Here is a 17,334-nt window from a genome sequence, read left to right on the forward strand (position 1 = left end):
CCGTGGGCCCATTTTTCCTTGAGCGGAAGGTTGGGGGGCCGGAACTTAGTTATAATTTGTACACTGCAAATTCACTTCAAGAATCCCAAACAGATACAGTATTTGGCATAAACAGAATCATTTCAAACCTTGATTACATTGGGATTAGAGCTCTGCTATCCAAGCTGAGTCTGACCGCCCTGACATTATACATTGGGTTAGTGCCATGCAGGGCCTGTTTTTTTCATAAATAACTAGGATATGGGCAGGGCATCACTAAATTGATCACTAACATTTTGAAGCTGAGCCATTTGCCCGTGCCCTGCTGCGTCGTAGAAGTCCTTCAACCTCGTCAAATATAAGATGGGAGATTTCACCGAAAATTATAATGTTCCTTGAGTTTTGTTGGAGTTTACAGCTAACTGCTCTCATGTCTCATCATTGAGCAGAGCAGCCCAAGCGGAGCCGTTGCTATGGGTACTTACAGACCCAGAGCCGCCATGAGCAGAGTGCATGCAGAGTGAGCAGCGTGCAGGGAGTGAGTGACACACAGAGAGGAGCAGCTAATGGATTTACTAATGGAGGAAGTTATTTCTGGTTTTGGGCAGGGCCGGGCCGGGCCTTAAATTTGGCAGAAACAATCGGCCTGGGTAGGGTAGGGCATGAACATTGTGGGCATGTGTAGGGCTCGGGTTTAAAATTCATGCCCGTGCAGGGCTCTAATTGGGATACGATCACAGTGTGAATACTTGGGAGCAGATTTCCTGAATTAAAATCACTTTGAGATGATTTCCTGGTGATTTTAGGAAAATTATATCCCCCCCAAAAACGTTTTATTTTTTACTCAGAAAACTTGTGGGGCCAAATATACTGAACAAAAATGTAAACGCAACATGTAAAGTGTTGGTGCCATGTTTTATGAGCTGAAATAAAAGATCCCAGAAATGTTCCGATATGCGCAACAACAAAAGAATTCTCTCAAATGTTGTGCACAAATTTGTGTACATCCCTGTTAGTGAGCATTTCTCCTTTGACAAGATAATCCATCCACCTGACAGGTGAGGCATATCAAGAAGCTGATAAAACAGCATGATCATTGCTCAGTTGCACCCTGTGTTGGGGACAATAAAAGGCCACTCTAAAATGTGCAGTTTTGTCACACAACACAATGCAACAGATGTCTCAAGTTTTGAGGGAGCATGCAATTGGTTGGCTAACTGCAGGGTTCTCCACCAGAGCTGTTGCCAGAGAATTTAATGTTCATTTCTCTACCATAAGCCGCCTCCAACGTTGTTTTTGAGGATTTGGCAGTACGTTCAATCAGCCTCACTACCGCAGCACACGTGTAACCATGCCAGCCCAGGATTTCCACATCCGGCTTCTTCACCTGCGGGATCATCTGAGACCAGCGACCCGGACAGCTGATGAAACTGAGGAGTTTTTCTGTATGTAATAAAGCCCTTTTGTGGGGAAAACTCATTCTGATTGGCTGGGCCTGGCTCCCCAGTGGGTGGGCCTGGCTGTACCCCTGCCCAGTCATGTGAATTCAATATTTGACTGATTTCCTTATATGAACTGTAACTCAGAAAAATCTTTGAAATTGTTGTTTGTTGCGTTTATATTTTTGTTAAGTATAAAATCACCCGCCTATTGGGGAACCCTGTATTATGTCATCAAACCTACATGGATATTGTAACTTATGTTTCAAATTTGGTCTTTACTTTTTGCTTCCCAGGTGGCAGGATATTGTTGTGGGAGCCCCTCAGTTCTTCATGAAAGAGGGAGACTTTGGAGGAGCTGTTTATGTCTACATCAACCAGGCAGGAAAGTGGGACAAGATCACCCCAATCCGCCTCAATGGAACCAAAGACTCAATGTTTGGGCTGGCAGTGGAGAACATCGGTGACATCAATCAGGACTCCTATCAAGGTGGAAACCTGGCATCTGTACTTATTTCTGACCTTTCTGTGCTTGTGTCATAACATTCCATAGCTAAATGGCTTCTCTTTTACAGACATTGCTGTTGGAGCGCCCTACGCTGATGCCGGGGCAGGAAAAGTATACATTTACCATGGCTCTGCTAATGGAATCAACACCAAGCCAGCACAGGTTGGTTATGCAGTGTTTTATTGGTCAAAGGATATGCTTGTTGAAGTAATGGAATGACATCACTGCTGCATCCCATTTTCACTTATTGATTTATTTGTCATTTCAGATCCTTGAGGGAATGCCCAACAACATCAGATTATTTGGATATTCTCTGGCTGGGAATATGGATTTAGATAAGAATTCCTATCCTGATATAGCTATTGGGTCTCTCTCAGATACAGTTCTCATTTACAGGTAATGATCTTGTTAGGCTATCTACAACAATCCAGTTACGACCTCACAAATACATTTCACGATAACACATACAGTAACAACTCTTTTTTTAGGGCAAGGCCAATTATTAGCATTAAGAAGGATGTCAAAATTACTCCAAAGGAAATTGACTTCACAAAGAAAACCTGTGGCAACAGCATCTGGTAAGGTGTTGATGGGATTTGATGACTACTCATGTTTGAAAATATGTCTGACATCTTTGCACTTCTGTAGATTTGTTTCCTATTAACACAACTGAATTATAATCCATTTGTGGTCTATAGCTTGACCGTGGAGGCATGTTTCACCTATAAAGCAAACCCTGTATCCTACAGCCCAAAACTAAGTAAGTCAAGCCTCTCTCTTCTTTCACCTCAAGCCAAATGGCATAATTTGTCATAGTCCTGAAAGTCCTGAATCCCTTTGTCCTTACATAATACATACTGTTGTTCTGGAATGCTTCCTTACAGCTATCCGCTACGCATTTGAGGGTGAGGCAGATCGCAGGAAGCAAGGGCTTCCCTCCAGGATCCTCTTCCTCAATAAGTCTCGCACCGACCAGGACTTCCAATCGACCGGAACTCTGGACCTCCGGGGACAAAACAAAAGAGCTTGCATCAAGACAAAAATCAAACTGCAGGTATAGTTTTTGGTATTCTTCTAACCCTCTTGGGATTCTAGAATGATACCTAGAAGGGAGCTGGTGTACATAATTGTTTTCTCTGTCTGTAGGATAACATTAGGGACAAGCTGCGTGGTATTCCCATTGAGGTGTCATTGGGAATCCAGGGTACCAAGCGGCAGAAGAGGCAGAACGCTCTCCCCCAGCTTGTGCCTATTCTTGACAACTCCCAGCCAAGCAAGGTCGTCACGGAGGTAACCATAATTTCCCAACTGTTACACATGTTTCATGATGTCATTGAATGTCTCAGAGTGATTGGAATTCAGTAAAGTTTAGAATGGACTTACTGTCAGATGCATTGAAAATAAGCTTGATCTTACTTCATTACAGGTGAACTTCTTAAAGGAGGGATGCGGAAATGATCATATTTGCCAGAGTAACTTACAACTGGAGTACAGATTCTGCTCCAAAGAGCTCAACCAAGATATATTTCCCCCATTACCTATGTGAGTATGAACACACATTCTTAGTGCATATACATTCTGGGACTTTCGTGATAAGATTTGGAAAAGAAAACCATGAATCTGAGGAAGAGGTATAAGGCAATGTTTTGTTTTTATCCAGGGAGAATGGGCTACCAGTGATATCCCTCAGTGATCAGAAGGACATAGCTCTGGAGGTGACAGTGAAAAACAGAAATGGGGATGATGCCCATGAGGCTAAGCTGGTGGGGAGGTTCCCCAACGCTCTCTCATACTCCGGTTTCCGCTCTCAGAAAATGACAGTAAGTGAAGTGACTCTGGTTTATTTCAGCATGCACATTTTTGCTATCCGTCAAGTAATAACATTGTAATGAGTTTTTGTTCTCCAGAGGGATAAACCGGTTCTCTGTTTAGCCAATCAGAATGGCTCCCAAACAGAGTGTGAACTGGGGAATCCATTCAAAACAGATTCAGAGGTAGGCTATGCACTTGTTTTCATTACAGAATTTTTTTAATTCTGTCATTGTGTGGCTCACTCGTGGTGAATGTTATGAAATATTTGGATGCAATGTGTTTCCAGGTTACTTTCTACATAATCTTGAGCACTGCTGGTATCTCTCTCAATACTGCAGAAATTAATATTGACCTTGAGCTTCAAACGTAAGTAGCACTATTATTTTTTTCACGAAGGTGACTGATGATTGACTTGGTGGACTTGTATAAATATTCTTTCTTCAATTCAGTCTGGTATGAGAACGGTAGCCCCTATCTGCAGAAGTATGGTGTCTGTGGAAAGCTGAGTATCTTGGCCAGTATCTTGTACCTTCAAATCTTTGGTGTGACTTAATACCATATATGGGCACACACATTTATAAGGGCCGATGACTGCAACCTAGATTGTGGTTAGCGTTTATTTATCTTTATTTAACTAGTCAAGTCAGTTAAGAACAAATTCTTATTTTTAATGACGGCCTAGTGGTTTACCTTGTCAGCTCGGGGATTCGATCTTGCAACCTTTCAGTTACAAGTCCAACGCTCAAACCACTAGGCTACCTGATAGTTAGCGTTGTGTAGCATAAACAAAATAAATAAGGAAGACGTTGATACACACCGAATCCGGGGCTTCACAGATCATTAGGATATCATATTTGTCTGACTGTGACCTAATGTTATTGATCACCAGCCCCGAGAGTCAAAAATGTGTATTTTACACAACGTTTTCACCAAGCATCTTACATTTGGTCTGTCTTTGAGCTATAACTACAGGGGGGGATATCAAATTAATCTGTAGGTTGGAAGGAACAAATCCAGCCAATGTTATCTGATGAAGTATGACTTAATGGCAACATCGAATGTCTACGGAGTGACTGTCTTTGCGCATCAAAATATGTTCCCTGCTTACGCGCTGTAGGCATCCATTAGACTGGAGATTGGCTACTAATGGCAACGTGACAGTCTTGTAGCCAATGAGATACGCTTTCAAGGGATATGGAGTTGACTTGGACAAGGCCTCGAACCTTTTATGCGTGATGCGAACAATTGCTACCTGGCTCAGAGGACGAGACGTACCGCTACATTACATTGTAAACATATTTAATCGAATTTTCACAAAATATGGCTTCTCAAGAAAATAAAAAGGATATCGAAGTGAAGTAAACTCATATAAATATATCCAACAGGAACCTAAAAAGAAGGCCGCTATGAATAAGTATATCGACATAGAAGCTTTAGATACAATTCTGGAGTCAGACTCGGATCAGGGGAGCGATTTGGACAACGAAGATTTCGACTCGGCCGATGAAGATTGCTTTCTAGAAGGATTCGATCCACTTTTAGATTTGTAAGTAAATGATTTCCATGGCTTTACATAGCTAATTTACTATATGTATTTCGGTTTTTATAAGTTGTCTGCTTTTTGTGCTTTGGATTTAGTTTACATGGGCCTATGTAACAAGTAATTTCAATGTTATATAATTCCAAAGTAGTTATTGTCTATGTTTCATATTAGTTAACTGTTTGCTGTTCTAAGTTTCATCCTTGTAAATCTGGAGAGGCCACAAAACTCTTATGGCCGTTATTTATTCAGAGGGGTTTAATGCTGAAGACATCCCCCTTTTCCTTTCCCTTTCTCTGTGGTTCTCACCTCTACCTTTGTCTCCAAAGTGTTACTGTTTGCATTGTGTGTGTGCTTTACACCATCTATGTGAGTCACTGTCCAGATCAAATTTAGGCTTGGTGTTTTTACTTTACAGTAATGTTGTTTGGTAACAAAATATCAACAAAATATCCCTTTATTTTAGTCACCACAGTATGGAGGATGCAGAGGATTTGCATGATGATGTTTGGGAGCCACCCTTCCCAGCAAGCGCCCAGCCGGTCAAGGTCTTCACCCCCCACTGCTATGTCAATTACCCCGTCTGATGGTTCTAAATCCACCACTCGACAAAGGCCCCACTCCTCTTCAACCACCCCCACTGCAGGCCTTGGCACCACTCCCCTGTCTGCATGTTCATCTGGAGGTGCGGAGGCAGGGAGGAGATCTAGGCCTCAGAGAAGAGGGAGAGGCAGTGGAAGCAGCACAACTGAGGACAGGTGCTATACAGTCCTTCAAGATGATGAGGAGCCAGAACAATTTAGGTTTAAACCCAAACGACCTGAAGGCCCACAGTTGGTTAGTGATGAAACATACACCCCCTTACAGCTGTTTCAGCTCTACTTTACCACCTCTGTACTGGGAACACTAATTGGTAATACCGACAAGAAGCAGCAGGGGGGAAGGAAGATGTCTTGGAAACCTGTCACAATGGCTGACATGCTCAACTACATGTCCTTGGTGATTTACATGGGACTGGTACAGTTATCAAGACTATTTGACAACTGGAGCAAGTCCCCACTCTATCGGTTCGAGTTCCCCACCTCCATCGTAGGTGAAAACCGATTCTTGGCCATCAACTGTGCTCTTCACATGAGTGACCCACAAAAGGAGAATGACCAGAAGAAAGGGGCTGCAGGGTATGATTGTCTTGCTAGAGTCAAGCCCCTTTATCATGACATGGTGGAGGCATGCAAAACTTATTACCAGCCTGCTCAAAATCTATATATAGTTGAGCGCATGGTTGCCTCAAAGACTCGAATTGGCTTGAAGCAATATATGAAAAATAAGCCGACCAAATGGGGCTACAAGCTCTTTGTGCTAGCCAATTCAGAATCTGCCTACACGTGGAACTTTTTCATCTATGAAGGCAAGGTGATCACACCCACTGGGAAGGGCCTTAGTTATGACTCTGTCATGCAGCTGATGGACTTCCTCTTACTTGGCAGTGAGTACAAGCTCTTTGAGGACAATTTCTGTACTAGTCATAGACCTTTTCATAGACCTCTTGAAAAAGAAAAAAATGGGGGCTTGTGGCACTATTCATCCTAACAGAATTGGGTTTCCTAAGACCAAGGTAAACGACATAACAAAGACAGCGAAGAGGGGTACTATACGTTGGATCAGGACTAATACGCTGCTTTTTGTGAAATGGATAGACACTATGGAAGTAACCATGCTCACCACACAGCATAAGGCATTTAATAACAACAATGTCTCAAGGAGGGTGAAAAATGCCAATGGGGCAGGGATGAGGAAGAATATCCCCGTTTCTGTGAAGGACTACAATGACAGCATGGGGGGTGTTGACCTAGCTGATGCTCTGATAGGCTACTACCAGGAAGTGGTATAAGACTTTTGTTTACCACTTTGTGGACATTGCTACAGTAAATGCTTTCATTCTCCACAAGCAGATGGCCAAAGCTAAAGGTCAAACCCCTCTCTCTCAGTTGGCCTTCTGAGAGCAGCTGGTGTTGGAAATGGCTGAATTAGGGGCCCAAAGCAACCTCACTACCATCACAAGACACACCCCCCCCCCCACACACACACACACTCAAGGTGAGCGCCACTATCCAACACACATGCCAAAAGACAAAAGGAAGAACTGCAAGCATTGCACAAAACACGGGGGGGTGAAATGCCAGATCGCTTTTTGTTTCCTTGCAGAGAGGGACCGCTTCAAAGACTATCGACATGCACAAGCTATGGTGAAATCGAATCATCTGGGATGTAAAACGAATATGAATGCAATTTATAAATAGTTCAGCCTATTTCTATTTTTGCACATTTTCTAGCGAAGGACACGTGTAACCAAGTTTGTGTTTCAGAATACATTTTATATCTATTTTTTTATGTATACATGTTGCTTTCATATGGTTTTTGTAAACAGTTCATTTGAATGTGGGACCAATACATTGGATATGCCTAGGCTAAACATTCAGGCACTTTGGAGAGGTTGAAAAAAACACTTGTATGTCCCCCGACACCACCACAATGTTTGAGAGAGGTTGGTGTTGTAGAAATGTTGTTTTTATAGTTACCAATAACTTTTAGGCACATCCATTTAGCAAAAACAGTGTACTTACCACATTCAGACACTTTGGAGAGGTTGAAAGGACACTGGAATGTACCCTGGATACCCCATAACACCACCACAATGTTTGAAGTGAGGTTGATATGGTAGAAATTGTTTTTATAGTGAACAAACAGCATTTAGGGATTGCAAATATGTAATAGCACTGGAATTATCTAATTTACAGACATATGCCACTTTGGAGAGGTTTAGGGACACTTGGAAACGTCCCGTGACCACACATGACAACACTTTACTACAACATCTCCCCATTTCTAGTTGTTAGGTCTATCAAGCCTATTTTTTTTCTGATATTGTTCACATGTTGTGGAAGCCACCTGATGTGTTTCCAGCTCTAGCCATCAATAATTCACTTATAGCTTGTCAATGAAAGATGACCATCAAAATAACAATAAAAACTTATTTCGTGTGTGCTTGTTCTTGTGTTAACTATCTATCTTCTAATCATTTCCTCATCTCCCAGATGTCTTCTTTCCAAATATACAAAGTTTCTGCATGTCAGAAGCATGTAATTACACACGAACAGCAGTTACTTTTGGGTATGTCTATTTCAGGCGGAAATCTATATTTTGCAATTACATTTTAAGAGGATAACAAACACTTATGTGTCACTTCTCTACTTTCAGGACCAGTACACAGGACAAAATGGGAAGAGTGAAAGCAAAGGCTAAAGTTGTGATTGAGCTGTTACTTTCTGTTGCAGGGTAAGTAGTGTTTCTAACATGTTGACTACTGCATCAACTAGATTTAAAATACTTTTTGATCTGATTTATTTAAAAGTACACGGAGAGCGAACATCAATGACATGCATGTCAATCTCTCATGGCTCAAAGTGGAAGAGAGATTGACATCATCATTACTTGCTTTCGTAAGACATGTTGAGAAGCTGAAGGTACCGAGCTGTCTGTTTTAAAATACTAGCACACAGCTCGGACACCCATGCATACCCCACAAGACATGCCACCAGAGGTCTCTTTACAGTCCAGAACAGACTATGGAGGCGCACGGTACTAGAGTCGTGGCCAAAAGTTTTGAGAATGACACAAATATTAATTTTCACAAAGTCTGCTGCCTCAGTTTGTATGATGGCAATTTGCATATACTCCAGAATGTAATGAAGAGTGATCAGATGAATTGCAATCAATTGCAAAGTCCCTCTTTGCCATGCAAATTAACTGAATCCCCAAAAAACATTTCCACTGCATTTCAGCCCTGCCACAAAAGGACCAGCTGACATCATGTCAGTGATTCTCTCGTTAACACAGGTGTGAGTGTTGATGAGGACAAGGCTGGGGATCACTCTGTCATGCTGATTGAGCTCGAATAACAGACTGGAAGATTCAAAAGGAGGGTGGTGCTTGGAATCATTGTTTTTCCTCAGTCAACCATGGTTACCTGCAAGGAAACACGTGCCGTCATCATTGCTTTGCACAAAAAGGGCTTCACAGGCAAGGATATTGCTGCCAGCAAGATTGCACCTAAATCAACCATTTATCGGATCATCAAGAACTTCAAGGAGAGCGGTTCAATTGTTGTGAAGAAGGCTTCAGGGCGCCCAAGAAAGTCCAGCAAGCGCCAAGACCGTCTCCTAAAGTTGATTCAGCTGCGGGATCGGGGCACCACCAGTACAGAGCTTGCTCAGGAATGGCAGCAGGCAGGTGTGAGTGCATCTGCACGCACAGTGAGGCGAAGACTTTTGGAGGATGGCCTGGTGTCAAGAAGGGCAGCAAAGAAGCCACTTCTCTCCAGGAAAAACATCATGAACAGACTGATATTCTGCAAAAGGTACAGGGATTGGACTGCTGAGGACTGGGGTAAAGTCATTTTCTCTGAATCCCCTTTCCGATTGTTTGGGGCATCCGGAAAAAAGCTTGTCCGGAGAAGACAAGGTAAGCGCTACCATCAGTCCTGTGTCATGCCAACAGTAAAGCATCCTGAGACCATTCATGTGTGGGGTTGCTTCTCAGCCAAGGGAGTGGGCTCACTCACAATTTGGCCTAAGAACACAGCCATGAATAAAGAATGGTACCAACACATCCTCCGAGAGCAACTTCTCCCAACCATCCAGGAACAGTTTGGTGATGAACAATGCCTTTTCCAGCATGATGGAGCACCTTGCCATAAGTTAAAAGTGAAAACTAAGTGGCTCGGGCAACAAAATATCAATATTTTGGGTCCATGACCAGGAAACTCCCCAGACCTTAATCCCTTTGAGAACTTGTCGTCAATCCTAAAGAGGCGGGTGGACAAACAAAAACCCACAAATTCTGACAAACTCCAAGCATTGATTATGCAAGAATGGGCTGCCATCAGTCAGGATGTGGCCCAGAAGTTAATTGACAGCATGCCAGGGCGGATTGCAGAGGTCTTGAAAAAGAAGGGTCAACACTGCAAATATTGACTCTTTGCATCAACTTCATGTAATTGTCAGTAAAAGCCTTTGACACTTATGAAATGCTTGTAATTATACTTCAGTATTCCATAGTAACATCTGACAAAAATATCTAAAGACACTGAAGCAGCAAACTTTGTGGAAATTAATATTTGTGTCATTCTCAAAACCTTTGGCCATGACTGTACATAGAGTCATGCCTACATAGAACTTTATTCCACATCAGGTAACTGATGCAAGCAGTAGAATCAGATTTAAAAAGCAGGTAAAAATACACCTTATGGAACAGCGGGGACTGTGAAGTAACACACACAGACACATGCATACACACAATAACATGCGCACTATACACACACAAACAAATATATTTTGTGTTGTAGATATGTGGTAGTGGAGTATGGGCCTGAGGGAACACACTTGGTGTGTTGTGAATTCTGTAATGAATGTATTGTAATGTTTTTAAAATTGTATAACTGCCTTAATTCCGCCGGACCCCAGGCGGCAGCTAATGGAGATCCATAATAAATACAAATGTAGTCCACTAATATGTGGTTTGTTTATCAATCAGAGTTGCGAGACCATCCCAGGTGTATTTTGGGGGTGACGTGAAAGGAGAGAGTGCCATCAAGACAGAAGAGGAGATCGGCAGTTTGATTGATTATGAATTTAAGGTAATTGTCATTGTCTGCTTATCTCACAGTTTCTTAATATCACTTTGTCTGAGTTTGACCGTGATGTCAATTTTTGTAATATTATACCTCCAGATAATCAATTTGGGTAAGCCGTTGAAGTCCTTTGGCACAGCCTCGTTGAACATCCAGTGGCCCAAAGAGAATGTGGATGGGAAATGGCTGTTATATCTGGTTAAGATCAGCAGTACTGGCCTGGAAGAGATCCCCTGCTCCCCAGAGACTGAGATCAACTCTCTCAAACACATTCAGGTAATACTTTCCTACTGAAGTTTCACTGTACTTGATGCATTTGTTGAAAAGCAAAATCGTCCAGAGATTAAGCGTTATTAAGACATTTTAAAATGTCAAGTTTGAATCACTAACTTGTGATGAGTTTATTTTTTTGTATTTTTTAGGAGTCCAGCACATCTAGGAAAAAGCGTGAAGTTGGAGGCAAAAAATCTGGAGGCAATATTACTTTATTGGACCAAAAAAAGCACAAGATTTTGGTAAACACATTTTCACTTGCATTTAAAAATGGATCAATAATGACATGTCTGTCTGACAAAAGGTTATGTTCCTCTCAGATGTGTGGCAATGGCTATGACGCTAGATGTGTGGTGATCAAGTGCCCTCTACAGGGCTTGGACAGTAGTGCAGTGATTGCGCTGCGATGCCGTCTGTGGAACGCGACCTTCCTTGAGGTGAGAAACAACATGCCTGTTGCTATTTGCTTCTCAAAATAGTCCTAAATAGCAGACACAATTATTTCAGTCATTTTCTAAACATTGAAAACCTTTGTTTTGAAACAGAATTATGCCTCGTTGAACTATCTTGATATAATTGTGAAAGCTTCCATCAGCCTTGATGCTCCTGCAAAGAATATGGTTCTCAGGAATGCTGAGACTCAGGTGTGTGGCAAAGAAGAACTCTTGACATCTGTTATCATCCACTCACACAATGACTCCTTCACTGATCAACACAATTTAAGAATGTATGTGTAACAAATCGAAATAAACTGACCGTTTCTTCTTGTACCCATGGAGGTGAGAGTCACCGTGTTTCCAGAGAAGGCAGTAACCCAGTATGGTGGAGTTCCCTGGTGGATCATCCTTGTGGCTGTCCTGGCTGGTATTCTGATGTTGGCATTGTTAGTGTTTCTACTCTGGAAGGTAGGCATGGTCTACAACCGCAACACATTTACCAACATATTCACTGTATTGTACTCTGAGCTATTAGTGGACACATGCAACATTGAATCATTATTCATTCAGGTAGTATTATAGTATATCTATGTTCTCATATTGTTCCCAATGATTCATCACCCTCGCTCTCCTTTAGTGTGGCTTCTTCAAGAGAGCCCCACAAGACCAGTACGATGCAGCGTATCACAAGGCTCAGATCCATGTTCAGGCCTCTGATAAAGAGAAACTCACTACTGAGGCATAGTGCCCGATCTCTGCGCTCAGACCTGGGGTAAAATGGGCATTGCAGTCAGCATGGCGTGTGGGCTTAATAAACACTAACTCACTTTTGCTTTAAAGGAAATGCTTACTTCCGCACGTCTCGAGTGCAAAAAGTCAGAGACACATACATAGACCAATGTAGTTTGTACTATAATTGATCATTGTTCCAATTGGAGTATGTACAACAAGCTTTGATAGGGTGTTCAGACATTTGTTCATGTATGTGTGTTTGAATTAGGTCAGCATTCAATGTCCCCCCCCAAATGAGCAGTTATTACATTTTACTACATTTCACACCTATCAACCACTATTTCTTGTGTGCTTTGACGTTTCTTCATTTTTATAGGTTTCTGCTTTGTCAGCCTGGCTGTTTGGAAATGCTATTTTGAATACTACTCTTACCATGCGAAGCATGCTCTCACACAAGACTCTTTGGATTGCCTCTCTGATTTGCTTGAGCATTATGTGTGTTGTATTTGCATGTTCAGGTTGATACAAGTCTATAAAATGCAGAATTAATAATTATCTTTGCTTTTCTCTTGCCAGTGTGGATTTTTCAAACGTTCCGAACATGATGACAGCGTTCCAAGATACCATGCTGTACGGATAAGGAAAGAGGCTCATCGGTTCAAAGACAGGAAAGCCAAGCTGGATTCCTTTGAGAAAAAGCAGTGGATGACAAGCTGGAATGAGCATGAGAACTACTCATAAGACATTTGACTGTTGGGATGCTGTCAGAGACCAGAATCTCCCATTTTTCAGAACATCCCAGTGTCACGAACCCGTTGAACTTATTTATTTTGTACAGTCTAAACTCCATTGACTGCATTTGTGAAGCAAACTCCAAAATATACGTTTATCTATTCTCCCGAGGGATTCTCATATCAAAACTGTGTCCTATCCTGAGGAAATGAGAAGCATTTCCAATTACAATTCATTTTTTCTGAATTGGGACTTTTTAAATAAATTATCTGCCACTTGATACTGTTTATTTTGTTTGAGCATAAACAGTTTCAATCCAATGTTTAGCTGAAGATATTTTTTTTGCGGTCAGTTTTGTCCAATCTATTGTACTGTATAGACTGGAACATTTTGTATGTTTGTATATATTTAAATACTTTAGCACACTGTATATTTATTTTAGTCATTATCTTTAAAAAAATGCATTGGCCAAATACTTTAAAAAAAATCTAACGGTTACTTTTGGGTAAGGGCAAATGTTACTGATGATTTTCTAGTGCTACACAGACTAAAAAGTAGCTACAGGTATTAAGCAAATAATATTGTCATTGGGACTCATTTCTTTGCACTTGTTTTGATTATAAAAAAGTCATTTCAATACACGCTATTAGATATAATCAGTTATGTCAAGAGTTTGAGTTAAAACTATGATTCAAACCATACCTTTGTTTATCCCCCTGTACTGGGATATGCTTCAGTTAATAGCAATGCAGCTGGGACAACTGGAGCCAACAAGCAATAAAATGCTGATTTATTGTTTAGCTAATTGTATTTGAAGGATGTGTGGGTCTTGAAGATGACACAACATATGCACCAAAATGCAGATTTCAGAAACATTTGGATCTTGTGGATGAATAACCTGCATCATTGTTTACTTGTAGTTATGGCCAGGTCCAGGTGATGGAGTTTGGACACTCCAAATTGGTTGTTCTCACATAGGTTCACTGTGACAAGAGGTGCAACTAAACTATTATTAACATTTAAATCTAAATGTATGTTTTATGTGATTGCCTCTGTATCAGACTTCATTATATGGAAGCTATTCAAAGGGATATTGCTATGGAATGGTGATCAATGAGAAAAATGTAGTAGACCTACCTAAACAAAAGTGGGGGGGAAATTGTGTAAATCACTGGCTATTCATTCATTCCTCAATTCAGATGTTTTGAATACTGTGCAAATTGCAATAAATAGAGAAATGTATGGAAGTTGTACCAGTATTTCACTCCTTTTCCTCCTTGTGCTTTACATGTCTATGGTCAAAATATATTAGATCAGGCCAGATATAAACTCAGCAAAAAAAGAAACCTCTCACTGTCAACTGCGTTTATTTTCGGCAAACTTAACATGTGTAAATATTTGTATGAACATAACAAGATCCACAGACATGTGACTAACAGAAATTGAATAATGTGTCCCTGAACAAACGGTGGGTTCAAAATCAAAAGTAACAGTCAGTATCTGGTGTGGCCACCAGCTGTATTAAGTACTGCAGTGCATCTCTTCATGGACTGCACCATATTTGCCAGTTCTTGCTATCAGATGTTGCTCCACTCTTCCACCAAGGCACCTGCAAGTTCCCAGACATTTCCGGGGGGGAATGGCCCTAGCCCTCACCCTCCGATCCAACAGGTCCCAGACGTGCTCAATGGGATTGAGATCCTTACAGGGGGCAGTGTGCATTGTCCATTGTCCATTGTCCAGGGAGGCAACAGGTCCCCCTGCGCCCTACCAAACTTGTCCCACAGGTGCTACACCACCTGGGGATGTAGGCTCCAGTCCCAAGGTGGCGGGGCCCTCCCTCAAGAGCAAATTCGCTGCCACACTCAGGATGTCAGGCACGTGTGCTGCGCGTAGAGACGCTAGACTTCCCTGAGCCCAGAGAAGGAGCTCCCGTGCTATAAGATTGAGGCAGTGGGACCTCAGTCCACCCTGATGGTTGATGTTAGCCACCACTGTGGTGTTGTCTGTTCTCACCAGGACATGTCTTCCTTTCAGATGTGAATGGAAAGACCGCAGGGCCAGCAGTACAGCTCAGAGCTGTAGTGAATTGATGTGCCTGCCGCTCCAAGGGGGTAGCCAACAGCCGCTGGCCGACCTGCCCTTGGTCACACCCCCCCAGCCAATGGGAGGCGTCTGTGCTGACCAGCTCCCGGCTGCACATCCTCAGCATCTCTACTCCACCTGAGAGAAAGGAGTGACAGCGCCACCTCAACAATGCCCTGAGGCCCTGTGTGGTCACCCGCAGCTGGCGGTGACAGTGGCGCTTCAGGTGCAGCCGGTGGGAGTTGAACCACCATTGAAGAGGCCAGAGATGGAGCAGGCCTAGAGGACTCAGCAACGAGGCCGCCGTCAGTAAGCCCAACAGGCGTTGGCAGGTCAGGGCGGATACCACCCACCCCTGCCGAAAGTGGTCGAGGCAAGATAAGATACCCTGAACCCTTCTGGTGGGCAGGCGTGCTCTCATGAGGACTGAGTCCAGTTCCATGCCAATGAAGGCCACCCTCTGGGTGTGCGTCAGATGACTCTTGTCGTTTACAGTAATGCCCAGCCTGTCGATGTGGGTCAGGAGCACGTCTCTGTCTGACAGAACCTGGGTCCTGGTCGGGGCACAAATCAGCCAATCGTCCAGGTAATTGAGGATCAACAATCCTCAGGACGTGAGAGGTGCCAGGACAGCGTCCATGCACTTTGTGAAAGTGCGGGGTGCCAAGGAGAGGCCGAAGGGAAAAACCATGAATTTGTAAGTTGTCCCTTTGAAAGTGAATCGGAGGTACTGCCAATGAGCTGGGTGAACAGGCACATGGATGTATGCATCCCTCAGGTCCATGTAACCAAGCACCTGGGTCTCCCAGGCACGTCCCTATGGTGGTGACAAAAACCGGGGAAGACCCGTGTGGGAAAAACAGGCAGACAAAAAACAGCAACCAGGTAATGGATTTTGATTTATTTGTTTTACGCCACCTGCAATATTACCTACCGGTTTAATATCCAAGCAGTAAAAACAGAACCATATGGAGTAACGCCCTTTAAGGAACTCCAAAGTTAATGTCTCAACGTAGTGGAAAGCCCACCACGATACTCACAATCTGCAGGGGAAAGAACAAGAAAAAACCCTGCAGGATAATTAGCAGAGAGCAGAAGCATGTTAAACCAATTCACAACACACATAGACCAAGCCAGTCGGCAAGTTGTGCAAGGTATATTACAGTTCGTGGCAGTAATAGCCACCAATATATTAATGCACACGGAGTCGTAGTGTAATGCTAATGAAACACGGGCGGAAGATTACAGATCAACTGCACGCAGCGAGTGGAGCACTCAAGAGGGCTGGCCATGTGGCCAGCTGCAACAGGCTGCAAACAGCCAATCAATCAACCAGTCAAATTCATTTATAAAGCCCTTCTTATATCAGCTGATGTCACAAAGTTCTGTACAGAAACCCAGCCTAAAACCCCAAACAGCAAGCAATGCAGGTGTAGAAGCACGGTGACTAGGAAAAACTCCCTAGAAAGGCCGAAACCTAGGAAGAAACCTAGAGAGGAACCAGGCTATGAGGGGTGGCCAGTCCTCTTCCCTGGCTGTGCCGGGTGGAGATTATAACAGAACATGACCAAAGTGTTCAAATGTTCATAAATGACCAGCATGGTCAAATAATAATAATCACAGTAGTTGTCGAGGGTGCAACAAGTCAGCACCTCAAGAGTAAATGTCAGTTGGCTTTTCATAGCCGATCCTTCAGAGTATCTCTACCACTCTTGCTGTCTCTAGAGAGTTGAAAACAGCAGGTCTGGGACAAGATAGCACGTCCGGTAAGTATACTTCCACCAAGATATTACACTTACTAAGCGAACTTCAGAAAGTTTGTATCTCAAACCATACGGATGTCCGCCGAGAAAGTGAAAGAGAATGTGTGTAGCGGCCATGGGGTCTATTTATAGGGGCGGACCCCAGCCGTGACACAGGTGTACACCTGGAGTAAATATGTAAATCCTCACCTCGGGTTTATCTCTCCGCCACGGAGTGATACCAATATATTGGAGTGATCCATATAGTGAAACATAACCCCCTTTCACTTTCACTGGTTGCCATTTTATTGTGTCAACAGGTCACAAATACTGCTGCTATGATTGCACACTGTGGTATTTCACCAA

The 17,334-nt window shown here is 42.8% G+C and overlaps 1 protein-coding gene across 2 annotated transcripts in view; it reads left to right on the forward strand.

Annotated features, from left to right (window-relative positions):
• LOC106581763 (integrin alpha-6) overlaps nucleotides 1-14,383 on the forward strand; it is a 35,193-nt gene extending 20,810 nt beyond the window's left edge. Inside the window, exons 7-26 of one of the 2 annotated variants that reach the window (XM_014164046.2) lie at nucleotides 1,715-1,908; nucleotides 1,994-2,088; nucleotides 2,195-2,322; nucleotides 2,415-2,504; nucleotides 2,625-2,686; nucleotides 2,811-2,980; nucleotides 3,073-3,216; nucleotides 3,353-3,468; nucleotides 3,587-3,746; nucleotides 3,834-3,920; nucleotides 4,025-4,104; nucleotides 8,537-8,614; nucleotides 10,871-10,973; nucleotides 11,067-11,243; nucleotides 11,390-11,482; nucleotides 11,561-11,677; nucleotides 11,786-11,884; nucleotides 12,020-12,145; nucleotides 12,315-12,449; nucleotides 12,986-14,383. In XM_014164046.2, coding sequence (XP_014019521.2) covers nucleotides 1,715-1,908; nucleotides 1,994-2,088; nucleotides 2,195-2,322; nucleotides 2,415-2,504; nucleotides 2,625-2,686; nucleotides 2,811-2,980; nucleotides 3,073-3,216; nucleotides 3,353-3,468; nucleotides 3,587-3,746; nucleotides 3,834-3,920; nucleotides 4,025-4,104; nucleotides 8,537-8,614; nucleotides 10,871-10,973; nucleotides 11,067-11,243; nucleotides 11,390-11,482; nucleotides 11,561-11,677; nucleotides 11,786-11,884; nucleotides 12,020-12,145; nucleotides 12,315-12,422 — 2,227 coding nt within the window. In that variant the 3' untranslated portion in view covers nucleotides 12,423-12,449; nucleotides 12,986-14,383. The remainder of the gene's footprint in view (nucleotides 1-1,714; nucleotides 1,909-1,993; nucleotides 2,089-2,194; nucleotides 2,323-2,414; nucleotides 2,505-2,624; nucleotides 2,687-2,810; nucleotides 2,981-3,072; nucleotides 3,217-3,352; nucleotides 3,469-3,586; nucleotides 3,747-3,833; nucleotides 3,921-4,024; nucleotides 4,105-8,536; nucleotides 8,615-10,870; nucleotides 10,974-11,066; nucleotides 11,244-11,389; nucleotides 11,483-11,560; nucleotides 11,678-11,785; nucleotides 11,885-12,019; nucleotides 12,146-12,314; nucleotides 12,450-12,985) is intronic. The other variant, XM_014164045.2, reaches the window with a different exon arrangement.
• Nucleotides 14,384-17,334: the final 2,951 nt, after the last annotated feature.

This window comes from Salmo salar, chromosome ssa21 (genome assembly GCF_905237065.1).
Source record: "Salmo salar chromosome ssa21, Ssal_v3.1, whole genome shotgun sequence".
NCBI classification, from domain to species: Eukaryota; Metazoa; Chordata; class Actinopteri; order Salmoniformes; family Salmonidae; genus Salmo; species Salmo salar.